The sequence below is a fragment of the Apus apus genome, chromosome 2, assembly GCF_020740795.1.
Source record: "Apus apus isolate bApuApu2 chromosome 2, bApuApu2.pri.cur, whole genome shotgun sequence".
In the NCBI taxonomy this organism is placed as follows: Eukaryota; Metazoa; Chordata; class Aves; order Apodiformes; family Apodidae; genus Apus; species Apus apus.
Genome location: NC_067283.1, coordinates 41,855,332 through 41,882,044, shown reverse-complemented (window position 1 = coordinate 41,882,044; position 26,713 = coordinate 41,855,332). Strand labels below are relative to the sequence as shown.

At 38.4% G+C, this 26,713-nt stretch overlaps 1 protein-coding gene across 6 annotated transcripts in view; it reads right to left on the bottom strand.

Moving 5' to 3' along the window:
• Window positions 1-26,713, bottom strand: part of RBMS3 (RNA binding motif single stranded interacting protein 3) — a 448,136-nt gene that overhangs the window by 139,332 nt on the left and 282,091 nt on the right. For all 6 annotated transcript variants that reach the window (XM_051612906.1, XM_051612908.1, XM_051612907.1 and 3 more), the window contains exons 5-6: window positions 15,428-15,585; window positions 5,441-5,520 (exon numbers count right to left, since the gene is read on the bottom strand). In XM_051612906.1, the coding sequence (XP_051468866.1) occupies window positions 5,441-5,520; window positions 15,428-15,585 (238 nt within the window). The remainder of the gene's footprint in view (window positions 1-5,440; window positions 5,521-15,427; window positions 15,586-26,713) is intronic.

The window sequence follows — 26,713 nt, the reverse complement described above, 5'->3', positions numbered from 1 at the left end:
AACGTCAAATAAATATATACCAAGAGTTACACAGAAAGACATGGATACTTATAGCAGTGTGTTACTTACCCTGATACAGTAAGGCAAACTCCCCAAGCATATAGTTTTGGAAGAGTTTTTTAGTGTTTTATGTGTATAAATGAAGAGACAATGAAATAAAAAGATAAAGCACCAACTAAGAAAAAGGGGCTAAAAAGTTATCAAACAGAACATCTGAAGTTCATCCATTCAGAAAAACAATTTACAGCATCAGTAATGACAGCATCAGTAATCATTTGTTCATCCACTAAGAGAAAAACACTATAAACTGTGCTACTGTCCATTGCACAGTTAACCCTCAACTGAAATACTATTTTCTCATGACCATTTTAGGCACACTCTCCTAGAGATTACTTTAAATACATTATTCCATGTTCTAAGTCTACTTCTCTGAAGCAAATATTAGGCATCTGAATTTACTCTCCATGGCTGGAGAATCTAAGAGATGACCTGAGAGAAATATTTAAACTAAGGCGAGAGGGAGAAAACATCCACTCATTCTGGTGAAAAAAAGTCCATAAAATGCAGTGCTTGAGAACTTTTCAAGAAAAAAATGCATGAGAAATCATGATTAAAGCAAGATACGAGGTATTTACAGATACACCTGTATTGTTGCAGTTAATTTGTTTCTATTTAAGAGTTTGTGCTCTAGCAAAAGTCAGTCACAAAATGTCAACATGTCACAGTCGCTTTTTACTTGTGGAGTTCTTAACCTACACAAGAATAGCACTCTTCTTTTCTTTTGTCAGATATTTGTATCCAGGCATTAAAATCAGCAAGAAAAGCCACACAGAGCTACTATGAAAGAGGAAGATTCTTGACTTTACATTGTAACATTGATATGTCTCACTTGGGAAGTAGCCAAATGTCCTCTGACAAGCAAAAGTATTTACAAAGCAAATGGAATTTAGGAAGTACTTTTAATGACTTGAAAATGCTGTGAGGGAGCATAACAGATGCAAAAGCAGAGGATAATTACCACAATTGAAGAATGTCCCTGTGAAATTCTAGAGAGGAAAATAAGAGCTTGTTAAGTCTTTGCCATTATTCAAAAAGAAAAAGTTAAGCTTTTAAAGACATCCAAGGATACTGGGAACTGAACAAAAACTCTCGTACCCTAAGCTTGCCCATCCAGAGAAAAAACAATTTGTTACTGACAGAAAAGCTAGGAATTTTTACATGTATCCAGTGATTGTAAAATGTGACAGATTAGTAGGATTATATAAAAAAATCCCCTATTCACCAACACAAAGAGATGCAGGACTTCAAGACTGAGGGTGAGCTATCTTCATTATTTACAGTGCCCTTCACATCTTGATGGAGATGTACAGCACTATCGCCTGATGTATTCATTTGCTGGCTTCTCTTTCAGAGTGGCAATGCGAGGCCTATACAATTAGTTTCATGTGAGGTCCACTCTCTATAGGAAGAAAATACACCCAGTAGACCCTGGTCTATTTATCTCAGAAAAGCAGCGCTGATAAAGGGAACAGAAAAAAACCACCAAAACACACACACACAAACCCACTAAAAAATAATCACTCAAGGCTACTCAGAATATTTATGAAGTTCACAAGGAATCTGCCAAACACTTGAGAGTTTGCAAATTCTGAAGACAACTGTACTTTCTCAGTCTGGAAGAAATGCAAAGATATTAACTAATTATTCATGGCACAACCAATTATTTTTGTACTGTATATCTACAACTGAACATCATGAAATGCTTATTAGTTGAGCAAGCAGGACAGTGAAGCAATTCCCTTTGGAATGGAAAGAAGCCAAACAGTTGGACAGAGAAGCACCCTTTACAAGAATAATTCGCTAACATAGACACACTACTGCTCAGTTTACTTAGGCTTTACACACCATATCTGACCAGCAAAATGTTTCAAGTGCCAGAAAATAACCTTTACATTGTCACTGGGTTGAAGCAGAGTGATCTGGAGCTGGAAGAGCTCAGCTTTACAATTTTATAGAGACAACAGACAGTGGTTGAAGTTAGAAAGTCAAACAAGGAATGATATCTTTTTGCCTTGGGAACAGACTACAGAGCCTCCAGACTGTCCTGTGTGCCCTCCTTTCCTTGCAGACACAACACCGCTTTACCCCTTCATGCTGTGTTGTTGGCCTGGCTCAGCTTAGATGTGTGACTTCTGGCTGTGCTCAGACATCCAGGTATCCAACAGTGAGTCTCCTGTAATTTCTATCCTATTTAAAAAAAAACAAACAACAACCAACCCATCCAATTAAATTCTCATCTCATTTGCCTAGGAAACACTTCCTGGGTAAGAGCTCTGTATTCAAAGTGAATGTTTGATAGAACGCTTTGGGAGGATATAACTAAGTCATGGACCATGGTTTACTCATTGTAAAAGTCAGGGCCATGGTGTCCAGTCTTTCTGATGAGCTGTTCAGCATCCTGTGAAAGCTACCTACTCCAGTCCTTCTACCATCACAACTTGGTAACCTGGCACAGCCGCCCCCACAATATTTGATCTTACAGGCATCTGTATTCCCACACACATACACCCCATTGTGTCACCAGGATCACATTGGCCAAAACTATTTGTCTGGTCCATAATCCTGTTGCCTCAGGAACCAGGGCAGTACAAAATGGCCTGCAGCCAGCCTGATTTCTTTCCTGATGGGCCTCATGCAACCTTGTATGAGCTGGCAAGCCTGAACTAAAACATCAGAGCTTTGGTGAGAGGAGGTGTGGACAAAAATGTAAAACCCTCCCAGTTCACTGCTACACCTGAAAGAAATCAAGCTGAAAATCCTAAATCAATTTAATTTAACCCTCAAAGGATTGATTAATCTTCTCTCTCAATAAGATCATGTCTTTGAGCAGTAGAGGTTAATAACAGATATGTTGCATACTACTGCTAATGTTCCTCATTTTTTAACCGAAATCCATAAAGAGGTCACAGCAATAACTAGAGATAATTTTCTTTCTATGCCAATTACTGAGATGCTGGGAGGATAATTTTCAGACTCTGATTGTGATTTTTGAAGTACACTAAGAGATTTGATTTTCCTTCCTTCTCCACACAGGAAGATAAGCAACTGCCAGGAGGGGGATAAAGCAAGATGATTCTATCTTTGCTGAGAGGCTTAAATACAGGTTTATAGCACAGATGCATAAACTGAGTAGAAGCTCCAACAGGAAACTACATCGAGAAGAAGAAACTAGGACTGGTTTTTGCACTGGTTCAAAGGTAAATGAATGTGAATCACTAGTATCACTTGAATCGACCCAACTGCTCAAGTGGTCATGTTTGTCCTCTGGCTTCTTAAGAAGAGGAATGAATACAAAAATATTTTAAATATGGATTTGAAGAGTGTCCTACTCTAATGATGAGGCATAAATATTCTCTTCTATGTGGATCAAATACTCTGTGTTAATTTCTAATTATATCTGTGTTTAGAGTTATAAAATCTGTCCTCCAAAAATGGAGGACAAAATGGGATCTCACAGATATCTGGTGCATATTTGAGTGAGTTCAGTTACTGGCTTAGTGGCTTTGCCCCAAGCTGCATTATGCTTTATCTACATCTTTACCTGCTTCTCAGGTAAATGAAGTCTTAAAAAGAGTAACTTTCCAGCTCATCCTTGCAACTAAATGCCATCTGATCCCAACAGCCAGGAGAGAAACAGTAGACAGTTTTCCCACATGGACACCTTCTTCAGGAAACTAAGAGCTGATTCGTATTTTTTAAATGAGAGAGCAGCAACAGTTATAACTATTAAAATCCAATTTCATTTTATCTCTTGGAATAAAAGTAAGTAAACATGCTATCTTATCAAGGCTCCTATTTAAAAGTCTGGCATTGTTCGTGTTGAATACTCAGTATATTCCTGACTAATTTAAAATATTATTATTATTATTATTATTATTATTATTATTATTATTATTGTTATTGTTATTGTTATTAAACTTTTAGCTTTCAATCTTTACTATGCAGCCTTTTTGTCTTAAGCAGGCACTGTCAGAATATTCTGCTTTATTTCTGGCTCAAATGATGTGTCCTCTTTGAGACAACCAGGAATATGACCACAGAGCATGCAGGATTATAATGATGAAGGTGCATTTACTGATTCCTTGCTATTCACACTCTTTCCATTGGGTGCTGCTATGATATTAAACAGATCACTGCTAGGACTCAATGTATGGATACAGAAAGGCATGCCTATGGTTTAAGGTCTCTGTCTGTTGCTTTGTCCAAGTCTATTGTACTTTGAAAAATTAGTGGTGTTCTTCATTAGATGATGTTGAGAAAAATTGTCAGTGACTACTTCTGAAAAGGAAATCCATAAAATGGAGTCTTCCAGCTTGTACTAAAGGTTTTATACTCTTTCATTAAGGTGATCAAACTAAAATTTAGATGTACATTGCAGCATTCAATTACTGTACACAGTATCTCTGCAGATGGCTCTCTTTTTAATTAGAGTATTTAGTGCATCTTCTGCATAAAAAACCAGATAGTGAATAAGGAAGAATTTAATGAAACTAACCAAAAAAGAAAATTTTTAATGGAAGTTGAAAACTAAAAAAAAATAAAAAGGAAAAAAAAAAAAAGGATAATATCTTAAGATGCAATTCTAGCAAGGATTTCCTGCTCATTGAAGACATCTCTTTACACAAGAGTCAGAAGCCTTTGCATATTTGTGGCCTCAGGGAGGTCTTGTCAAGCACTAAGTATCAGGCAACTGATCAGTAATCTTTGCACAGCTGATGATCAGACACATGACAGCTGAAGATTTCAAAAGCAAGACACAGGCTGGAACTGGGCTTTCAATGTGGCACAGACACTAGTGAATGTATCTTATGGGTATCATCAAAAATTGGCATGATTACATTAAGCTGTGGCAAGTAGAAATGGTAAAAAATTACTTCATATTTTAAATATCCTCAGCTGGTATTAATGGCTGTTGTTGTTAATACTAGTAACACTAACTAGCAACATTATCTAGTAACTGCAAATAATACAAAGCTATTACAACCTGAAATTCTGGCTACTTTGTATCTATAATGTAGTTGCTGATCTAGTTCTATTCCTAAGTTGTTAGAAATGCACCAGCATTTACTTCTGCAGCTTTTGCTGTAACCGGAAAAAAAATCACACACAATATACACATTAAAAAAGAAAAAAACTGCAGTAGGCACCATAATTTTTATATGTAGTTGAATTTACTACTGTCAAACATAAATGCTTGAATAATACTAACTTGGGCAAGGAAGAAGTTGTTATGGGTCATAAATAATAGGTTTGAACCAGGAAAGCTGTTTGGCCTTTTAGCACAGCCAGCAATACAAGCCATCCTCAATATAAATTCCAGCATTTCTTTATTCTGAATTCTGTGGTATATTTTAAATTTCATAATTATGACTAGACTTACCTGGTAGACCGGGTGGGGTTTTCAGATATTTGCCATTAAAATGTTGAATTACTACTTCACATTTTTCTGTAGACTCCATTCTGGAAAAAAAGAAGAGAGTGGGATGGGGGAAGAGACAATACATGTTACCAAACTGTTATGAAAGTGCTCAGTCAGCAAACAAAAAGCAAAAGGAGGAAAAAAAAAAAAAAGAAAAAAACAGACAAGCACAGATGCTGAGAGAAATCTTCAAAGCTGTCCTTGCTGATTTCTGCTGAGAAACTGGTGGAGCTCATTATGGTACGGTGTGGCTTGCAAGGAGGACCTGCCACCCTCAAAGCCTGCAGCTGCACTCCCAGCTGTGTGAGAGCTACAGCAGTGTCAATGAACAGTCCCCTTTTGGCTTCAGGGATCACACTGAACAAGGACATTCTTTATGCTCTCACGTGCTGCTTGGGAAGGCAAAAGGATGTGTTTCTAGATTCCTTGTGCACACAAAATAACTTCAAATGGCACGAAAACAAAACAAAACAGGATTTGGAGAAGAACCCAGAGGATTAAGCAACAATTAATAAAGGACTACAGTGGTAAAAAAATAACCTGCAAAGACAGATTGCATAGCAAAACCAAGTCAATGCATACATGCTTACTACAAAATAAAGCCAAATTCTGGGTGAAGATGGTAATTTACATGTACTAGTAGGTGAGATGCCTTACTATTAATTGTAATACTCAAATTAACTTGGAGCATTGAAACATGAAAACATTAATACTGAACTGGTAAATGTATAATTGAAGGAACTGTAAAGAATACACAGCTACTAGTCAAATCCTTAACCGTGGTCTCATCACATCTGGGAATTCCCCATTCATTCAGGTCTTATAAACTGACTGCAAACTAGTCCAGAGAAGTGTTCATTGACTTTGCTACAGAGTGTGTACAGAATCTTTGAAGAGAGGAAAGAGAGAAATGGAAAGCTAATAAGTAAGCAACACCATACTGCTTTTGTTTTTCCTATTAAAAGCATGTTTAAAACACGTGTTCAATGCTCCTTGGATTCACCAGAGCTTACCTCCAGGTATTCTCTGTAAAGTAACTCCACTGACATAAATATTGCTTACTCCTCACCAGTCTAGATCTTTTAAAATATTATTTTATCTATGACTCTTTCTGTCACATGGTTTTGGGAAAGACAACATGCATTCCATCTGGCTCACAGAGAGCTTAGACCAGCAGTCTGTGTCCTGAGTACAAGTTTGCCAGGGTTTAAAGAACCACTCCACTGTAACCCAAAAATAATTATAATAATTAAAAAAACCCCACAAACATAATCCTGATTGCCAGATTAATTCTCTCTGCATGTCAAAGTCTTTTTGTCAGATTTTAAAAAATAATTAAAAATTGCTCCTTCCAGGTTGTATCACTGCATATCATGTGGGCTGGGCCATTTCTACAAGCACAAAGACAGCAACTTAGACTGTTCACTTTGGCTTCACTGAGATTTAACTAAGCGAAAGTCTGTACTGAGCCTTTAGAGACTCTTGTCTCTGAAAGACTAAACGCAATAAAAGTCTGTTTTCTGTAGCTGCGGGCGCTTAGTGTCAAACCATGTTATGTTGCACCATCCAGCAGTGACAATTTCATTTTAATACATGGGGTACATTTTAACGAGCCAAAGCAGACCCTGCAAATAATACAATATATAAGCTGCCAAGTGAAAGAGGCTCAGTGCACTTCGTGCATTTTATGTGGGAAGAGAATAAAAGTGAAACCCACAGTATTCTAGGATAAAAAGGCCATCATTCGAATAGCAATCTGAAAAGGAATGTGTGCATTTTCTTCTCAAGTTTCACAATTAAAGGCTCACAAATGCCACGGCTCACTATCTGTAATCTGGCACACGCTTCGCTTGAAACCAACACTGGCATTATCCACTCAGTTTGAAAAGGCAGCACAATAGACAAAGCTGTCTGTACATGTTCCCTGAGTAACAACTGCATCCATCCCTCCTCTCCCCTACCTGAGTTCCCCCCACTACCGCCTGCTGTCTGCAACATGTGCCTGTGGGGTAGACCTTCCCTCCTGGCCATGCCAAGGCAGGGCTCACAGCCTGCATCTCTCCCAGGGCCAGCCAAGTACAAACTATAATTTTCTTTTGTCCACAATACCTGTTGTTTTAGAAGCCACCCTTTCAAATTTCAGGCTGGTTAGCTCACTGACTGACTGGGAGTTAGGGGTATGGAGCAACCAGACATATTACTAATATGTTCTGATACTTGCCATCACAAGATGCCTGTTTTAGTTTATTTAAAACTCTGACCAACATCAACCATTTGGGCTGCAATTCGTATGGTGGGCACCTACACATAAGCTGTACACATCAATTTAGACAGTCCTCTTTCTCATCTACTTGTTTTAGCCATAATGACTAGCCATACCTGGGAAGAGACTAAATAAAAATACACTGTTCTTAGGTCCATACTAATACATTCTACCTACTTTTTCTTCAAAAAGCTCTGGCACTCCTCTGTTATAGAATGTGTTTGGAAACTCTGGGAGATGGATAAAATATGCTTCATGTTATGAATTTATTCTTCTATCTAGAGATAGAAATGTTTCAAAATACTGGTTGAGACTGGTATTTAATAAAAATATCATTAATGGGAATGTTACTTGTTACAAGTTAGCCTCTAGGGGAGAGGTTTTCTACAACAGAATGTCATTGGAGCACAGGTAAGCTTGGGAGAAGAGCATTCTTAAATCAATCTTTTAGTGTGTTTTCATAATTAATAGAACAAAATGTGGCAATTGATAATATTCTGGAGAAAAGATATCGATCTTAGATGCTTCAAAACCTTCTGTTGAAAGACACAGATATTCAGCCTGCCTGCTGGGAAGGGGAGGACAACAGCTTCACATGGTAATAGAAAATAGCTTTTGATCAAATCATTCACAAACTATCATTTTCAAATTCCCTTTAACAATATGTTTTTGGTGCTGATCCTAAGAAGATCTTAGATAATACTTCATGGTTAAATGTGACTTGGAGATAACTATAATGCATCTGAGTATTATTTTGAATCAGGAAATGCATTCCATAAACAAATTATCAAAGCCATGGCCTAGATTCTTACGGTATTTTTAAAGGTGCAGATAATGATCTAAGCCTAATAAACTAACAAAACCATGAAAATTTATGTTCACCTGTGTCAATATATATCTCTGGGTTCTAAGTTGTAAAGTTCCCAAAACCACTATAAGTAACTACATTATCTATATTCTACCCACCTGTAAAGGAAGTGAATTAAAAAAAAATAAATCTGAAAAGGAAGACTGCTTTTAATTTTATTTTTTCCTAGCCATAATTTGCAAATTTAAGGTATTTCAATAGGCTTACTAAAAGAACAACAAAAAATGGGGTATTTGAGCAAGTATCAGAACCAAGCACTTTGGTGTTCATGTCTTGCTATTAAATATTTATTGTAGATAATTTTTAAAATGTGTATTACTATCTCTATAAACCATAGTGGCTCCAAAGTAGTCATTATGCCTTGTTATAAATAACAGGGAACGTTTACCATGGAAAAAAAAAAAAAAGGAAAAGGATTTTTTTTTTACAAAACTAAAGCTCTTACACATGCTTATTATAAAGATTGATGCAGTGTCAAGAAACAACCTAATAAAAATTATATACAAGGAATAACATAATGATTACATAATTATTACACAAGAAATATTCTGCACCATGTAATTACTAGTTACAGGTAAAATGTAGGTTTGGTTTACATATGCCCTATAGTCAATTTGCTTGATAATAATAATGTAAATGAGAATCAGGACTATATTTTTTAATATCCAGAGTAAGTATTTAAAGATTAAATTGTTACTGCCGCATTTATGTTATGACCAACATATGAATAGTGTTGTTTTCTTATCTTTATAAGAGCAGGAATAATGAATCTTAAGAGGCAATGTTTCTTTACTATTTAAGGCATTTTGTAAAGACAGAAGTAGGTAGGTAGTAGCAATATTATACACTGGAGGAGTCGAAAGAACAAAGCTATAGTTAGAATACACATAGGAGTTGTGATAAGAACCAGATACATTTGAAAGAGAAATTAGGCAGAAACATTTAACCACAAGGAAGATTATTTTTTCTGGTTGATGTCTTCAAATCACTTCTGAAAGTTGTATTTTAGTAGAAGACCAGTATTACCTCTATACTAGGTAACTGGGTGTACTTCAACTGCCTGTGATATAAAAAGAGGTCAGGGAAAACCATCCTGAGGTCTTACATATTCGAAAGCTACAACATAGGTTTGATCAGTATGAGGTTTCTTAGCACCTACTACTCTTCATCCTTCTAAGGCAACATGTTCACTAATTTATTTAATTTATTTTGTTAATTTAATTCCAGGCATCCTAAGACCCTGATACGGCTATAACCTGTGATTTTCTTCTCTCCTGTAACTGATTAAGGTGTCTTCTGCCCCCAGCTTTTCAGCTGGTAAAAGATTGCTTCAAGATGTTTGTGGTTTTTCGTTTGAATCCATTTTATGCTGGAAAAACTGTCCCCTTCGTCATTTACAGCCTTGGAAGATACATTAATTTTAACAAGTTCTCCTCATCGCTCATAAATTATATCTTTTCCCAACATCTTGCCTGTATATTCTTCATGTTCAGTCCTGCTTGCATGAAAAATAGGTTGTTCACTATCTCAGATGAATATACAAAATCTGCAGAAAACACTCCAATGAGGAATGATAGGCTCTCCTTCTCTCCATACTGTACCACACAGAATGACCCATTATGCCAAGGTGACTGTTCCAAGTTGCCTGAGTGCCTCTGCACAGAGCTACAGTTGTCTCCATAGAGATACCACTTTGTTTCAGAAGAAATCCAATACAAATAAATGACACCTACAATATCCTGAAAAACCTTGAAAGATGCACAGCTTACTTTGAGGAAAAAAAACCATACAAATTAAAGGCTTAGCTCTCTTGTTTTGCTTCAGTGGAAACTGGAGCACATCCATGTCTACTGAAATCCATGCAAAAATCTATAAATAAACTAATGATCCTGTGGGGGCTCAAAAACTTATTTCCCATTTTCTGTTGCTCCCTTTTAGTTGCTGAGTTGAATACTGTTTGCAAAGATTAAATTTAAGACATAAAACACAGACAAGCAAGGGATAAGTTTAATCAGAAACATATGTAGGCAGAGAAAAGCACCTCACTGAAAACTCTTCCAGGAGAATCAGGTAGGAAAAAGACAAGAATGAAACCCAAACTTCCAACAACAAAACAGGTAAATGGCCCAATGCAGACCTCTTAGCTGCATCACAAAGGGATGAAAGTATCTCCTTGCTATATTCTTTTGCTCTGAGATTATGAGAGACAGCTAATCAAGAATCTCTTGACTTTGGTTGTTTGCTGGGAACAGCATCCTAACATTCTTTTACGACAGTTTGCGTTGGACAAATTTTCTTATGTTACTGGAAAAGAATAGTATGAACACACAGTCATTTCCACCTAGACTCAGGCTGATTTATGCTACTGTCTTCACAGTCTCAGGTTAAGTATTATACTGGTGCCCGCCAGCAGTGCAATACTTGACTGTCTGACTGTCAGCATCTCCATCATAAATTTCTGTTTTCAGAGGCTTATGACTTTGTTGTAAAATGTCGCTCAGGGGGTGAATCTTGCAAGGTCGTTTTAAATTACAAGACAGCAAACAAAATAAAAAAGTTAGTGGTTTCTAACTCTTTCTTTGAACTTTATAATTTAAAAGGACCTATAAAACACTTGCTCTGCTGTTCAGTTGAGTGTGGTACATGTATGTATGGTATTATTACTATTAATTCTATAGGGAGGATACTTAATACTTGAACGGTATTTTACAGTGGGGTCATGAAATACAGCTTTTATTTCATTGATTAAGTGTTATCAGTAAGGTCCAAGGTACATCTCAATGCCTCCTTGCTCCCTTTTCAATTAAATTCACAGTACCTCGGGCTCGGATTATGAAAATTGTTCAGGCAAATTATCTGATGGCTCCCAATTTTCCTCATTCCTCTGTCTTCACCTTTAACAGCTTCATATCCATTTTCATGTTATGGAGTCCCACTGACATATGTCCTGGGATCCTTCTCCACCTGTCCCTCTCTGGATTTTGCTTCTTCCTGAAAGTGCAGCTCCATGTCTGGCAATTTTCTTAGGGAGGTACTGAGACTACAGAAACTTGGTCCAGGCTGCAATGCGAGATGCAAATGTGAGGGTTTCAGAGATACATTCCCCCCCGGAACCCCCTGGCACCCTGCAGTAATGCTGTGAGCCCCTTCCAGGGAGGCTTTTCAATGGAAGTTTATCACCATAGGCATTGGAATATTTTACAGATATTGCTCAAAGTCTTTGGGGCATGTTTGGGATTTCCAGTTACATTTGAGCTATCCAATTATAAAGCAATTTCCAGTGTAAATGTAGGATGTGACAGATCATTCTTCCAACTGAAAGTAGGAATGATCCTCGTAATATCTAAGCCTGCACTACCATCACAGATTATGGATTTGTTCAAGCTAAATTTATAGCACATTTTCAACTGCCTTAAACTAAACCCTTAAATAGGGAAGAACGAAGTGTTTTCCCCCTTCATAAGTGCATCCTTACACTGCCTGGATATTCTCTGTTCCCTGGTGACACTTCTCTGCCTCCAAAGTGCCTCCACTGATCCTCAGAAACATTCACACTGATCCTCTACAAACACTGATCCTCTAAACATTCCCCTTTTCATTTAGCAAAACAGCACTGCTGCTTTGGGTTCACTTGGATTGTGTTACTTCTTTATCTTCTCCCACCTTAACATCTAGAATGCACCTTTTATGGGCTGGTAGAAAGTCAAGTCTTCCAGCACATGCAGTTACCTCTGTAAGTGACAACGCATCTACAGGATGAAGTTAAATATTTCTCTCCATGCACTCAGTAACTTCTCCTATCCAATAATTTAAGCCTCCCTCAAAGACCTTCTCACTAGTTCTGATCTTTTTACTCACACCACCAACATTGCTAATGTCCTGTTTGCCAAACTTAAATAAATAATAAGAGATTAACTTTAAAATTATATCTTAAAAACAGTCTTCAAATCCCATTTCTGTGGCTTTTTCCCCTTAGCTTTTTTTGTTGATTTTGTTGGGGGTGTTTGAGGATGAAGGACTATACTTTCATTCTAAGCTCTGAGGAATCCACTTACACTTTTAAAATGAAAGATCTGATGCTGAAATAATTTGATAACTCCCAGCAACAGGGATTTAAGAGAAACACCTACAATTTTAAGTCTTGTGATGAAATCTTGTGTGGGGGCAACACTACATCATTTCCTCTTTCAACTTGCAATCTTCCAACAGATTGAATTCAAAGCTTGTCATTGGCACTGCCTTCTTTCTCCAGTTCCCTGCTTTTAGTAAGTATTTTTTCCCCCTACTTCTCCTCCTCCTAATTTCTCTCTCTGCTATAAGAAAGGCTCTGTTTAGTCCCAGCTTCTACTTGCCTGTGTCAGCAGAAACACACACTGCCCAACAACAACTGCAACACAAAGCCCTGCAGAATGCCAGCTCCAATGGAGAGCCTGGAGGCAGGTAGCACAGCTTCACAGTACAAAGCACGGGCAAGGAGAGAGGTAGAAGCAGATGCCCAGAGGTTATGACAATTCCCTTTCAACTGGATGGACTTCTGGAGAGACAGAGTCAGAGTCAAAAGCTTCCCTTCTCTGGCCTCTTGCTCATAACTCTCCTCCTCAAAATGTCCCCTGGGGTGTACCTAGGCACAGCTGAGTTCAAGCCACAGTAAAATGCTCTGGAAGCTTCAGGAAAACCTTTTCAGTTGCTTTCGAGGGATGCAAAAGAGAGGAAATACTTTCACAGCTTTAGAAAGAGAGCTAACTTTGAACATGCATACTTTAAAGGAGGCTGAACTCTAATGTGGCCAGACATTACTCAGATGATTTTGATCCAAGAAGATTTGAAGTTAGCCAAGCTATAAATTATTAAGTAGCCACCTGCAGTAATATGAAACTGCTAATCACACCCATTTAGGAGAATAATCTGACAATAGCTGTCTACCACAAGTCTTTACTTCCAATTTCTTTTTGAATATACTTATTTTGAGATTGACTATTTACATAATCTGGCAGAATCAAAACATCATTTTTAATCATCATAGCACTTAATAATTAACTTTGAAACATCAAATTTCAAAATTGCTGGGTGCTGCATCATTTTAGCATATGCAAAGCTAACTTGGTCTCCTGTGCTTCTATGGCTCAGTCAAGAGCTATGGTGAACAGCATGGCACATTCAGCAGGCAAGATATACCTCAGGTCAGAAGGTATAATGGCCAGGATCACCACAAGGGTTGTTGATCTGAACTTATGAAACCTTATCTGGACTGAAACACAGCAACCATCCCCTACCTGTACCACAGCTATACACATACAGCATGTGCTCACAATAGAACAAAATGTTCATGACTACAAGCAAAGCTAAACAAATTCATCTCTTTAGAGAGACGTGGGAAAAAGATACCAAATACCACTTTATTACAAAAAGACAGTCAGGTGGTCATGTAATTAAAGTTTGCACTGATAATTCTACAAAGACAGGAGTCAAGATTCAGCTATGGTTATAAATTCCTGGATCAACTCTGGCCTTAGTCAAGTCAATGGGTTACCAGCTGTATCCTTTGATGGAGCAGTGGGTTTACCCCTCTGCTGTTTGCATGGTGAATTACACAACTTTCATGTTAGATCACTAGAGGTTTCTTGAAATATGTTACATAATTAAATACATTGCAGAAACAAAGCCCATTTTTAAAAATACAAGTTAATCCATGAATTACACTAGTCTATATTTAGTGAGCTAGAAACAAATGTTATTATCTGCAAGACTGCGTAAAGAACAGCATTCTCTTTCAGCATAAATGTTTTGCCTTTTTCCATTTCAATTCAGACAATATTATCTTATTCTTTACGCGTGATGATTTTTCACATCAAGGACAAAGGTAACACTACAATGTCACTTACCTTGCAAGATACATTTTTATCACACAGTACCCCATTTCACTCAGTGGTGTGAGGACACTAGCAGAAGCGCTGTGATGTACCAAGACATGGTGTATTTCAAGAAAATCTGCAAGATGACTAAGTCATTTTGCTTCCTCTACAAAGCACAATGTTATGAATATTCTGTAGAACCAACTATTTGTGATGTTTTTTTCCTTCTCTTTTGAAGCAGAAGACTGATTTACAGCACAATTGCAAATTTCTCTTCTTACTTGCTTTTCCAATGTCCTTCTATATATAGTGCTCTATTCCTTGGCTTTTCAAAAGAAACTGTTTGATTTAAGAATGTTTCAAGCTGAACAGAATCTATGTAAATACTCCCTGAGGGTAAACATGGAAACTTGTCTATCTGTACTGACAATGAAGTACATGGTAATAATATGTTGCCCATTCTGTCTAAAATATCTGACTACTCTGACAGGGCATGTTATATGCAAATATTTCTTCTCTAAGCTTTTCTCACAGGCTTGAGTCCCCTGCAGCTGTCAAGGACACCATGTTTCACCCCTTTGCTCTTCCAATTGCCAAATTCGCTTTTTTTCCTGTTGCAAAATCTTTGCTAAATATTTAAACAGTTTCTTCACAAAGTTGGTGCTTTCGGCTGTAGGATATTTACTACTACCCAAGCTTTGATACTGCATGGATAGGTCACTATTCCTAGCAATTTTTACTCACATACACATATCATACAATGAACTATTTTTTAGAGCAAATAAATTAACATCCTTCTGTATTGTTATTCTTCATCTCAGTGGAAGGAACAGACACACAATCTGATACAGGTGCTGCTCTGCATTTTCCATAGCTATGAGGCTTCAGAGATATGGAATATACAGTATTTGCAAAGGACCAAAGCCAAAAAATGTGCACGAAACAAAAAAGAGTAAAGGTTTCACCTGGCAAAGCCGACTCCTCTGCTGACACCATTAGCATCTCTTAATATTCGGGTGGAAATGACATGTCCAAAGGGTTTCAGCATATTCTCCAGTTCCTGCTCATCCATGGAAACAGGTAAATTTGAGATGTATAGATTTGTGGGATCTTGCTCTTGTTGCTATGACAAAATAAGAGAAATATCCTCAGTTAGGCTTAGCACAACAGAATAGCTTATGTCTCATACCACAAGGGCTACTCAAAATAGGACCAAGCCAAGAATGTATAGCTGCATTAAAAGCAAAACTGGGCAGTCTGTTAATGTCAACAATGTATTTGCCAAATTTCTTCAAGCCCTCATGTATGTGCCTAATTCTGTGTGTGACTGCTCTTACTGAACTCAGTGACACTACTCATTTAAAGAAAATTAGTTTCACACACAAGTATTCTGGGGTTGTTGTCCTAATTTAACAAAGAGATTGTGAACAAAATGTGATTTCTACTAATGTGCTCACTATTAACATAAATAAAGAAAAGAAACCTCAACACATGTTTTAAGCAGATGTGCTTTGCAGTCTGCAGACTCCCTATTCACCCTGTTCATCGTGAGCAAGGCTGGTTGAAAACAGAGAACACTTTCAATAGTACCTTTTCTCTTTTCTACCCCATCAGAAATATCTTAGTTCATAATGTGCCACAAGACCTAACTGGGTGGGAGGCAGTTCTACAGTTCAATTGAAGGTCCTGGTGAGATGGGTCATATGTTTATTATCAGACTGAATTAAATTATCTCATAAAGTAGTATGAATAATTGAGTTAAAAATGTGAAGACAGCTTTCTCATTATATTTCTGATTTTTGGCTAAACTTTCCATTTTGGTCACCATTCCAACTTCTATTCTTGCTTGCCAAAATATTGCAAAGAAACATGCAAGAGGTATAGATGCCATATTTAATATAAGTGCATTTAAGCAGTAAATAAAAACCTTGTCTACAGACAACTAGTTCTTGATTACACCAAGTAAATCCAGTTAAGCCCCTGCCAATTTTCATTACTCTGGTTGCATTTTCATTGATACAAACTTTACATAATATCTGATTACCTGTCAGCACAAGCCTGATTGGGATCAAGCATGACTACGTAATTTTAGCTAATACTTAATAACCAAAAATGTACAATACAATCTTTATGCTACGCAATAAGCCTGACAATACCTTACCTGACAAAGTCTTAGGAGACAGATTTTTCTATTCTTTTTCATGACACATTTTATCAGGCGGAATTAATTTTTAGTTGTTCAATGCTTCAATTTATATGGCAACATATTAGCTTTTTTTGCTATGTGGTATCATAAAATAGATAAATGAGCTTGCAGCAGCACCACAACCTTACACTGAAGAAGCTACACAAAGTCCTGCAGCCATCTTCTCTGGTTTAACTAAACTAGTTTCAAATTACACTTCATTAAAATCAGTGCAGATGTGTCTTGTCAAACACAAAGAATCATGTCCTGTTTCTAGAAGATGTATGAAGACAGGACAGAACCAAGATGTCTGCTTCATCACTGCCTCACACATTCAAGAACACAAAAATGGAAGCAGAAATAATTTCAAGCTGCAATTCACACAGCCCATCTTTACAGGGAGAAGAATGACTAAACAAAGTCTAGTTTAGCTAAATATCAGAATCCAAAGTCAAAGAAAGTTTTCAGCTTCCATTACCCCAGGCACAGGGGAAATTTTAGCCCTTCAGATGAGAAGAAAAGCTGCAAATGGATACCCAAAGGGTTCAAAATCAGGAAGCATGTAATACTGTTTTACTGCATAATTTGGATTCTGACCTAAGAGCTGTGAACATGCCTTTGGACATACTGCTTAATGCCCACTGCATTCAAGCTTTGCATCTCCAGACCCATTATCCCACAAAACAACACATTACCATGCAGGTTGAATTTCCCACTATTTTACAAAACAGAAATAAAAGAACAAAGTAGGCACATTTTCAAGCTGCTGTCCATAAAAATATGACCAGTTATTACCGTGCCTTATAGTAACAGGCAGAGACAAGGAAAACCACATGCACATAGTGGATTTACTGCAAATTGAACTGAAGCTACAAACCTCAAATCTAGACAAACATTCTTTCCCTTTCCAGTCATCTTTCCCTGCAGTCACCTTCCTTTCTCTCACTTCCATTTACATTAATACAGATTCAAAAGTTAGTTCCTCTCCAATAACCGAAACATATTAGTAAGGGTTCAGAACTGGTACAGTATTGACAAGGCAAGGAAAATCATGCAGACAGTCCTGGAGGGAAGGTAGGAAAGAAAAGAGAGGAATATGAGCTTCAGACAAGACTTCTAGCTTTGGGAAAAAAAAAACAAACTAAATACCAAACAATTTTATTTCTCCTTTATGTTTTTACACATATTCCCTTTTTCTGAGTGCAAATTATTTAAGTTTTATTGCTTGTTACCTATCTTTTTCCCACACAGTCAACAGAAAAAAGAGGAAAGACAGTAACAATGAAGATGCTTCCTAATCTATAAGCTCTTTGAAAACGTGAGCAAAGGACGCAATTAAAGCAGAGTCATTACAGAAGCAAATAAAAGTTAGAAAGGTTTGCAATTCTAATAGACACATTTTATCAGAAATAATTGTTATACAAACTGCTACCCATGGATTGGTGTAATGCTTTAAGTGACCCCGGCATGGTATTGGACACCTATAAGAGGAACTAGAGAGAAGGTCCTTAAGACCCAGAAAGACCCGGGAGGGCCAGAACAGGGAGGGGTCAGTATTCTCCCCACTTCCTGCTATCCTCTATAAAAGCCAGGAAAACTGAACTCTCACCCACCTATTCCTGTCATCATCGAGATGGATTTCCTATGTATTTGTATATTAGTTTATATACCTGTTCTTTCCCCCACATGTTATTCCCATTTACTGTGTTATAGTAAATCTGTTCCAGTTTCAAATTCCAACCCTTAAGTCTCTCTTCCTTATTGCCCTTCTGTCTTTCACTGGGAGGGTGGAGGGGGGGTAATAGGGAATAATTCTGCCTTCTGGTTTGTGGTTCAGGACAATCGGTTAAGGACTTTAGTTAATCAACCAATTGGTGCTCAGGGACTGAAATCCCTTGTCAATAACAGTCTTCTGTGGACGTGATGGCCACAGCCAAAGGACAGATTAATATGAAGAAAAGCAGAGCTATGCATCAGTAACAGCACAACAGCCTTTGCTTTCAGTGAAGCAATTCAGTTCCACAGAATATTAACATGAGAACTTTTATTTTGAGAACTCAGTTTTCAGGCTGGGGCAAACAAATAAAATGAATGAGAACCACAGCCAATGTGTCTCACTTTTAGAGTAGGAACACTTTTAACTGAGTTAGAGATTAAATGTCATTGTTTTAAATATCCATGGAAAGTTTAGCAACACTCTTGAGTATGAATGAAAGACTAGCAGGACATAGTCACTCTCTCACAAGGGTTTACCAAGCCCATCTTTTATCAAGATGATAATCAAGAGCTGCAAGGAGAGAGACAGATGCGGCCACTCATGCTACATCCACAGCGCAATGGTGCTTTCAAAGAAAGGAAAGAAACTTTCATGTTGTTTTTCCTTACTATACAAGTATAATATTTAGATAAATATCTCTTTACTTTACAGAGGAATATCACCCCACATAAGCTGTATCTCACACCATGAATCGAAACAAGATGAAATGCCTTCCTAACAACAAAGCATGGAGCTGAGCAGTCTTCACAGGAGCTGTGCGGGACCCGGTTGCCCTGCCATTGTACAGCCAGACCCCAACAGCCACCCACCCTCACACATCCCTGTTTCTCAGGCCCATTCCCCTCTTCTAGCCTCTGGCACTGGTGCTTCTCCTCATCTTTTTCAGTTGTGGAGAGATCCCCTTTGCAGCACGGAGAAGCTGACACATGCTCCTCATTTTGCCCAAGCCTTTTCATCACAGATTCCCAAGCTTCTGCATGATGAACTCGCTGCCCTGGCCCAGTGTCACCGCTGAGCTTTTCAGTGAGAAAGGCAGACACCCCCCTTTTCAAAATGTGGCTATTTGTTGACAAGATGATATTAACCAGAACCATAAGTCCAAGCACCCCACAAACTACTAGCCTTTCATAATCCTAACTAGTTGACAGTCAGTTTTCTGTGTTCAGTGAAGGATCACATCCCTCAGTTGCAGGTAGTGAGCGTGACATCTGGATCCAAACAGCGTGGCCCAGGCTCCCTCTGGTTCATTTAATTTTTTCTACGGCTTTTCACTAGGCATTAAAAAAATGTTACTTCCCACCTTGAGATGCTAAAATCCCATTTATTTTTGTGTCTGGTTCCAAACTGGACTGACTGACCAGTCACTAGCAAGAGAGCTGACACTCATTTGTGTGATACTCTCAGTCACTTCAGAACTGTGTTTTCATCTCACGCCCCAAGTATTTTGGACAGGAGCAGAAGGCATGGGGCGGCAGAAAGCCATAGTCCCTGCAAACACCTACAACAGCATCGTGCCTCAGATGCCCAGCAGCTGCTGACTTAGAGCCACCCCAGTGGGGCCACCAGCCACGCAGAACCCCCACCACCACCTGGGCTTTGCCGTTCCTGTCCCACTTTCCCCCTCCAGACCACACCAGAGACATCAGGCCCACCCCCCACCACAGAGGAATGATATGACTGTTGACACAGTCTTCCCAAAGCACAGCAGCCTCTCAGGTTTAATCCCCTACATGTGAGAAGGGCCCCCCAAGGGGAACTAGGGCCAATCACTGCAGCCAGCTGCTGCCCTGGGGGCTTGGAGGAGGAGGGGGCTGCTGGGAACAGTGGAGAGCTCACTGCAGTGTGGCAGCACAGCTCTCCTGCCTTTCCCAGAACCTGTGTGCCAAATACGGCTAATTAACGGGTACAAGACCAGGCCAAGTTGCTGCTTCTCAAAGGGAATGGGAAGGCAGCTGTGTAGCCTGCTGTGTATGCCAGCTGCAAAAGCATCATGCTCAAGGCATGCAAGCTTGCAAGCGCAGTCTCAAGGCACTATCAAACGCCTGCTCCTGGACGTCCTCGTTGAAGTTCATTTTACCCCATTTGACAGCCCAAGGAGGATCACATTTTCCAAGTACAGCTTGCACTTGCATCGCAGCCCCAGAGAAACACAGGAGAACTCATCCAGTCAGCTCCAGCCCTCTGAAAACCTGACACAGCCTCACATCCCCCGCTGAACTCATTCTGGGGTTCTGGTGTGTGCCAGTCCATGTGGGTACACCAAGTGCCACAGAGGGGGCCAATAAACACAAAAAACAAATTTTGCCAACTGAAGCTCCTCTCCAGACAAGTGCAGGGTTTTTTGCAGCTCCCTTTGCTCTCACAGCCTGTTTCACCACCCTTGCAGCTCATATACCTCGGTTGCTCTGGAGGCAATAGCTGCATGCATACATCGCAGTTAAGCTATTCTAGCTGTGAAGTGTACATGATAGACACTCCCAAACTGGCCAAAACCTCAGCTAGGAAGGTTTAAAATTGTGAAGACCACAAACAGTAGGTCAAAACCAAGTTTTCAATTAGCTTAGAACACTTCCAGCATTCAGCAGCAGGCGTCCTACTGCAAGGCTCTGGAGTTCAGCAATCAGGAGCAATTGTACCGGGGAAACAGCCAGAAATTTTGTCACTGCCTTTTAGCAAGAACTGGCCCAGTCACTCAGCTCCCAAGGCCCGTGCCAAGGAGGCAGAAGTTGTTTATAGTGCAGAAGATTTGAAACCACTACACCACCAGCATTTGAAAAGGATAAAACCCAGTGGAGGGTGTGCTGCAACTCAAAAGTTGTTGTTTCCTTTGCTGCACCCTTCCAGCCACTCCTGAAAGAAAGGATAACACTCAAATGGGATTTTCCCTCCCATCTTGAGATAATCTTTGGAAGCAACACATGAAAAGCCAAAAGAACAATTCCTGCTGGTGCGAGAAGAGGCTGAGCCTCTTTACGTAGTACATTTAGTAATGCATTCTTTAAAGACACGTGCAGGGAGGGGTGGGCAGTTTTTGGCTATGTTATTCTTTCCCAAAAGGAACTCAAGCCTCCTGTAATCTCAGCAGAACTGGATACTGAGTATGTTTGGTTTATTTGAGAACCCTATGTTTCAATTATTTTTATTCAATCAAAATTATTTCTCCGTAGAGCAGCTTCCTCTAGGAAGCTGAGAACTGATTATTAGTTTCAAACGATTTACTTTTTCATCTTCCAAATTTATTCTGGGAATATAACTTTGTATGTGGATCAATATGAGATTCTGAACTCCTCTTTTCAAAGATGTAATCAATATTTAGATTAATATATCATATGCTTTTCTTTAATAAATTGAGACTTCATCATATTAACATTGACACAGGCCAAGATCACACAGCTCACCTTTAGAATCACCCTCAACTAGTATTTTCCCAAACCAGTTCATCTCTGGCTAATAGCCACTGCCCAGATCTGCAGGCTATGTATTCAATTTCTTCCCTCCTTTAAAGATCTGAGTTGAACTTCTGTCTGCCCTTGACATAAAGACAGTCATGCTCTTTATGGAAGAAGCCATTTATGTAAAACCATTTATATGAAAGCAGATTATTTATATGGCAACATTTATATGCCATTTCATAAATTTTCTAGTGTTTGCTCAGTATTTTGAAAACTGTAGCTGTATGGTGCATCAGCCTGATCTTCAGTTTATTAGATTATTTCTAAACTGAATTCTATACAAGCCACTGAGTTTAAATGAAATTTAGAGGAAGCATGTAATATTTTCTCTCAGTAGATTCACATTCAATATCTCTTCTTGGTTTTTTATGATTTATTATTTACTTTTTTAGTACTGCAGATCACAAGAACTTTCCAGGATATCTGAAACAGACATTCATTTGAAAGCTGATTTTATATGCATTTGAATGATACACACACCACCAACCTGAATTAAAGGATTTTCCCCCAACAGTTTTCTATTGTTTCCCCATTTATTCCTGCTGCTTTTTCACATTAGAGCTAATGTGGCATATTTTTTCACATATATAAAAGATGCCTGGATGTTAAACAGAGGAAATTACTGAGTTTATAGTTCAGGTGTTTAACTTCAGATCTAATACCTTAAGTCCGCAAGCAGTGTTTGGAGAGGCTCTCTCTTCACTTACCTATCCAAACATGGCAGGATATTCCTAACTTAGCCAGCATAGTAAGATAGGATGAATATGGGCTGGTGGTGTGGAAGTTAAAACAAAGTCACACTACACTCCACCATCTCCTGGTATCAGGTAAGTGATGGCAGGAAACCCTTTTGCTCTTTCTCGGCAGGAGGAAGAGGTTCTCAGTGCAGTGGTTGGGGACTGGGACTGTGCCAGTGTACACCCACAGGGTGCCTTTTGAATCAATTAACATAAGCTGATTTGAATTCAGTGATAGTTCTGCTTTCAAAGATATTTCATATTATGGATTCTTTTATAAAAAGAAGGAACAAGCAAATTAACAAAGCCACAAGAAGTATAAAGAAACTATAGCAATGGGCCAGACCATATAGCCTTTCAGAATTGTTAGCAACATATTCTGAGCCATCATTGCAGTAACATGAGGTGAACAGAATAAAACAAGTGCAACTGCCAATGCTCCCTTTGACTTTTTACTGGCTTGCTTCCCTTTTTTGTGGGTGCATTTTTAACAGCGTAGACAGCTAAATCAACGGCCAGTTAACTATTGATCCCTGGCTGGTTTCACTCTCATGTTGAGCAGAACACCACAAGGCTTACAAGACTGTACAGAGAGCCTAAACTTTACATTTTTCTAGTGCACAAAGTACCGATAATCCAACAGATACAGTAGAAGGCAACTGGTAAAAGCGATACTGGCTGCCTTGTCAACAGTCCTAAAGCTCTTTGCAGGCACTGCCAGAAACACTAGCTATCTCCTCAACCAAGACTGTGTCTAAACACTGATGGTCTCACAGGAAAATACTGCTGAGCAGAAGACATTGGGGTATTCAAAGAGGCTTACTTTGTCTTAGATACCTTCAAAAGAATCTGTGATTTGTTTGATGGCCTTCCAAAGGCTCCAATAAGCCAAGACTTAACATCCTGAGATGATACATTTCAGACTGAGTGCTGACAATGTTTCTCATAAAGTATCTCTCTTCCATACACAGCTCTACCCGACTTTTACACTGCCATGGTTCAAAATTTATTAGTGATGTGTTTTTTCCACAGCACTGCCTGACATTCGGCCTTAGTATAATTATGCAACTATTAAACAGCAATAAATAAGCCAAATCCATAAAATGCTATAAACATATCTATAACTGCAGCATGCTTTTTTTCTATAAGCTTGTTTGTTAAAAAGTCACGTCAAAAGCCTGTTAACAATGACAAGGACACTTTTCTGAAAAGACACAGTGATTCTGCACATGAACCCAAAAAGACAAGTGCTATTTTGAAGAAAAGCATTTTCCCAATGATCTTCAAAAGCATTTTGTTGTGATTTGCATAAGTAACTGTAAGCACTTCTGAGCTTTATAATGACTATAATGCCATTAGGAACCCTTTGACTGGGATCATCTGATTAGAAAAGTCAGTCATGACTTCGGCAACCAGCCTTACTGTGCTATCACTGAAACACTCTTTGCAGCTACTTCTTAAACAAAGCATAGGTTAAAAATCGCTCTACCACATTTCATCCAAAAAAATGCAAACAGGCAAATTCCTAAAAACCATGACCTATGAAGAGAAAAAGAACCCAAGTATTCTAGGAAATAATTTGTCATAAATATCTGCATCAGCTCCACAGTGAAGTATTATTTATAAGTACTGTTTTAATTAAAAACATGAACTTTAAAAAGAGTTCACAGTTTATATATGCTCAGGATCTCTTCTCACTGTGCAAACTATCATAGTGCTGTGCTGTGTAAGCAGGACTCAGCTTTCTTTTAATTAAGTTTGTACATGGACAGCACAGCATTTGCTAAAGCTAAATATTACTGGAACTGAATTGCTATTGCTCTGTCCAGCACAGAGCTGCTGCAGAACCTTCCATCATGCATATGATCTGCCAATGGTGATGTGATTTACCCTTCATCTTTTGTGGCAAATATGGACTTGAGTCGCTATGGTCACTGCCTTGAGAATACGATCATAACCGGAACTATCACAGACTGGTAAAAAAAAAAAATATATATATTTTTTTTCATCCTTCTGCAATTACAGGGTGAGATTTTTAGAAATCTTTACTTCGTAGTTCTCCTAGAAACAAAATTCCAGTTTCCAACTTGAACAGTGCACTGCAGCCAAAAAAGGCAACTCAATCTCTGCAAAAATCATTGTATCACTCCAGCTTTAAAGGAATTCAGCTGCCTCCATATTCCCTTTTGTACTAATGACAAATTTGTTATTTATATTCCTGTCAAGTAAGAATCAATCACTTCAGACCACCTGATGTCTGTCTATAACAATTTCCAGAAATGCTACATAATCTCCTGGCTGTTATCAGTAAAGCAGAAACCCACTCGTGACGTTTGGGAGTGAAAGGCTAATTTGCCAGATGAACTGCAAACTAGGTTGAACACCTTACCTATTTATTTTGAATTGTCACTGACTGTGTCTTAGTGACATTAAGACACAGTGTACCATTGTATGGTATGCAATACTGCATTATGTATGTTCATTTGCTTTATACTATATTGTGTAAATGACATGCTGATTGATGTGTATTTTCCAGGATTTTCTTACTGATATTTAAGTAGGAGTCAAGTCCTTTGCCCCTGCACAGAGTCAACAAATCTTGCAATTTAATGCCATTTGCATTCTCACTGAATTGTTTTACATAACACTATCCCACAGAAAGGGTGCATTTGTATGTGTGTATGTATATACTTAAACAAACAGAGAAAGAAGAGGTCATAGAAGAAATTATTTGCTTTACAGAGGACATAGCATGAAGTCAGGCCACAGTATAAACCTTCCATTGTCAATAATGGAGGAAAGAAAGCTAATTCAAGCTAAAATGCCATATGCACTAAATCAAGAAAATTAAATTAACAGCTTAACTTAAAGTGCTCTTAAAAAAAAAGGCCTTAGAAGAATGCACAAAACACATCCCTCTATCATGTGTCCTTGTAATTATTTGGCATTTTGAAAAACACAATGCACACAAATAGGAAGTGCTTAGTAAAATTACTTCACTCCTTTAAAAGTATCTGCAATGCCACTGACATCTATTAGTTGAACTGCATTTTTTATATGCAAAAGTTCAGTGCAAAAATGTCCAGTTGTAATAATATCTAAAAAAGAAAATTACAATTATTTTTGCTCAACTTAAAATCATAGTATGTCCAAATATTTGACACAAACACAGTTACAAGACAGAAGTCAGACAATATAATACTCTTCCATGAATTCTACAGTTCTCCTTTGCATAAGCTGAAATCTGGAAAATCATAACAATCCTGAAAAGCAGGACTTGAGAACAAAGCAACAGAAATTCTGGAACACACATTTAAAGTTATTACAGAACTTGTAAAATATACATTTGTCAAGGCAGCAACTCTCAAGCTGTGGTCTGGTGACACCTGGAGCTGATTGGGCTCTGCTATTTTCTTACCTCAAAGTTTCAAGCACATTTTCTCTCTTCTTACAACAGTAACATTGCACCAAAAGGATTACAAATGGTAGTGGAAATAAATGGTTTTCTCCCTTATCTATTTCAGGGTATAATAATACCACTTGCTCAGTGCAGACAGAATCTAGCATTGTAGAGAAAAAAACTTGGGTTCCTCAAACCGTAGATGTAAAGTATTTAGATCAGCCTACAGATTAACCCCTCCACTTTGTGGAGACTGTGTCAGATGATAGAGCAGAGGTTGCATGTTGCTACCAAAGCTCAAAAAGGAAGTAATGGGACTTTCTAAATGATAGGGGTGTGGCAAAGGGGAGGGCTTTGCTGTCTGATCTTCCAGTGGCCACAGGATGTCATAATGAAGCAGCAGAGGCACAAATTACATGCACTTTCATGCACGTGTAACCAGTACTTGGCCAGGGTGGCTTTAGGACTTTCTGTTCATTATTTCTATCAGCTGTTCTCCCTAAGGACAGAGTATGTGCTGTGACATGGCCTGATCCTTCTCTAACTGAATTCTACAGCAAAATTTTAATTGGTCTCACTTGGCAGTACCAGGATGTGCCCTTGGAAAATACTTTCAAAACTATATTCAGGTTATTAAAGATGCAAAAATACAAGTGGATGCATCTTTTCTGATAATTATAATGCACTTATTGTTTCCCTT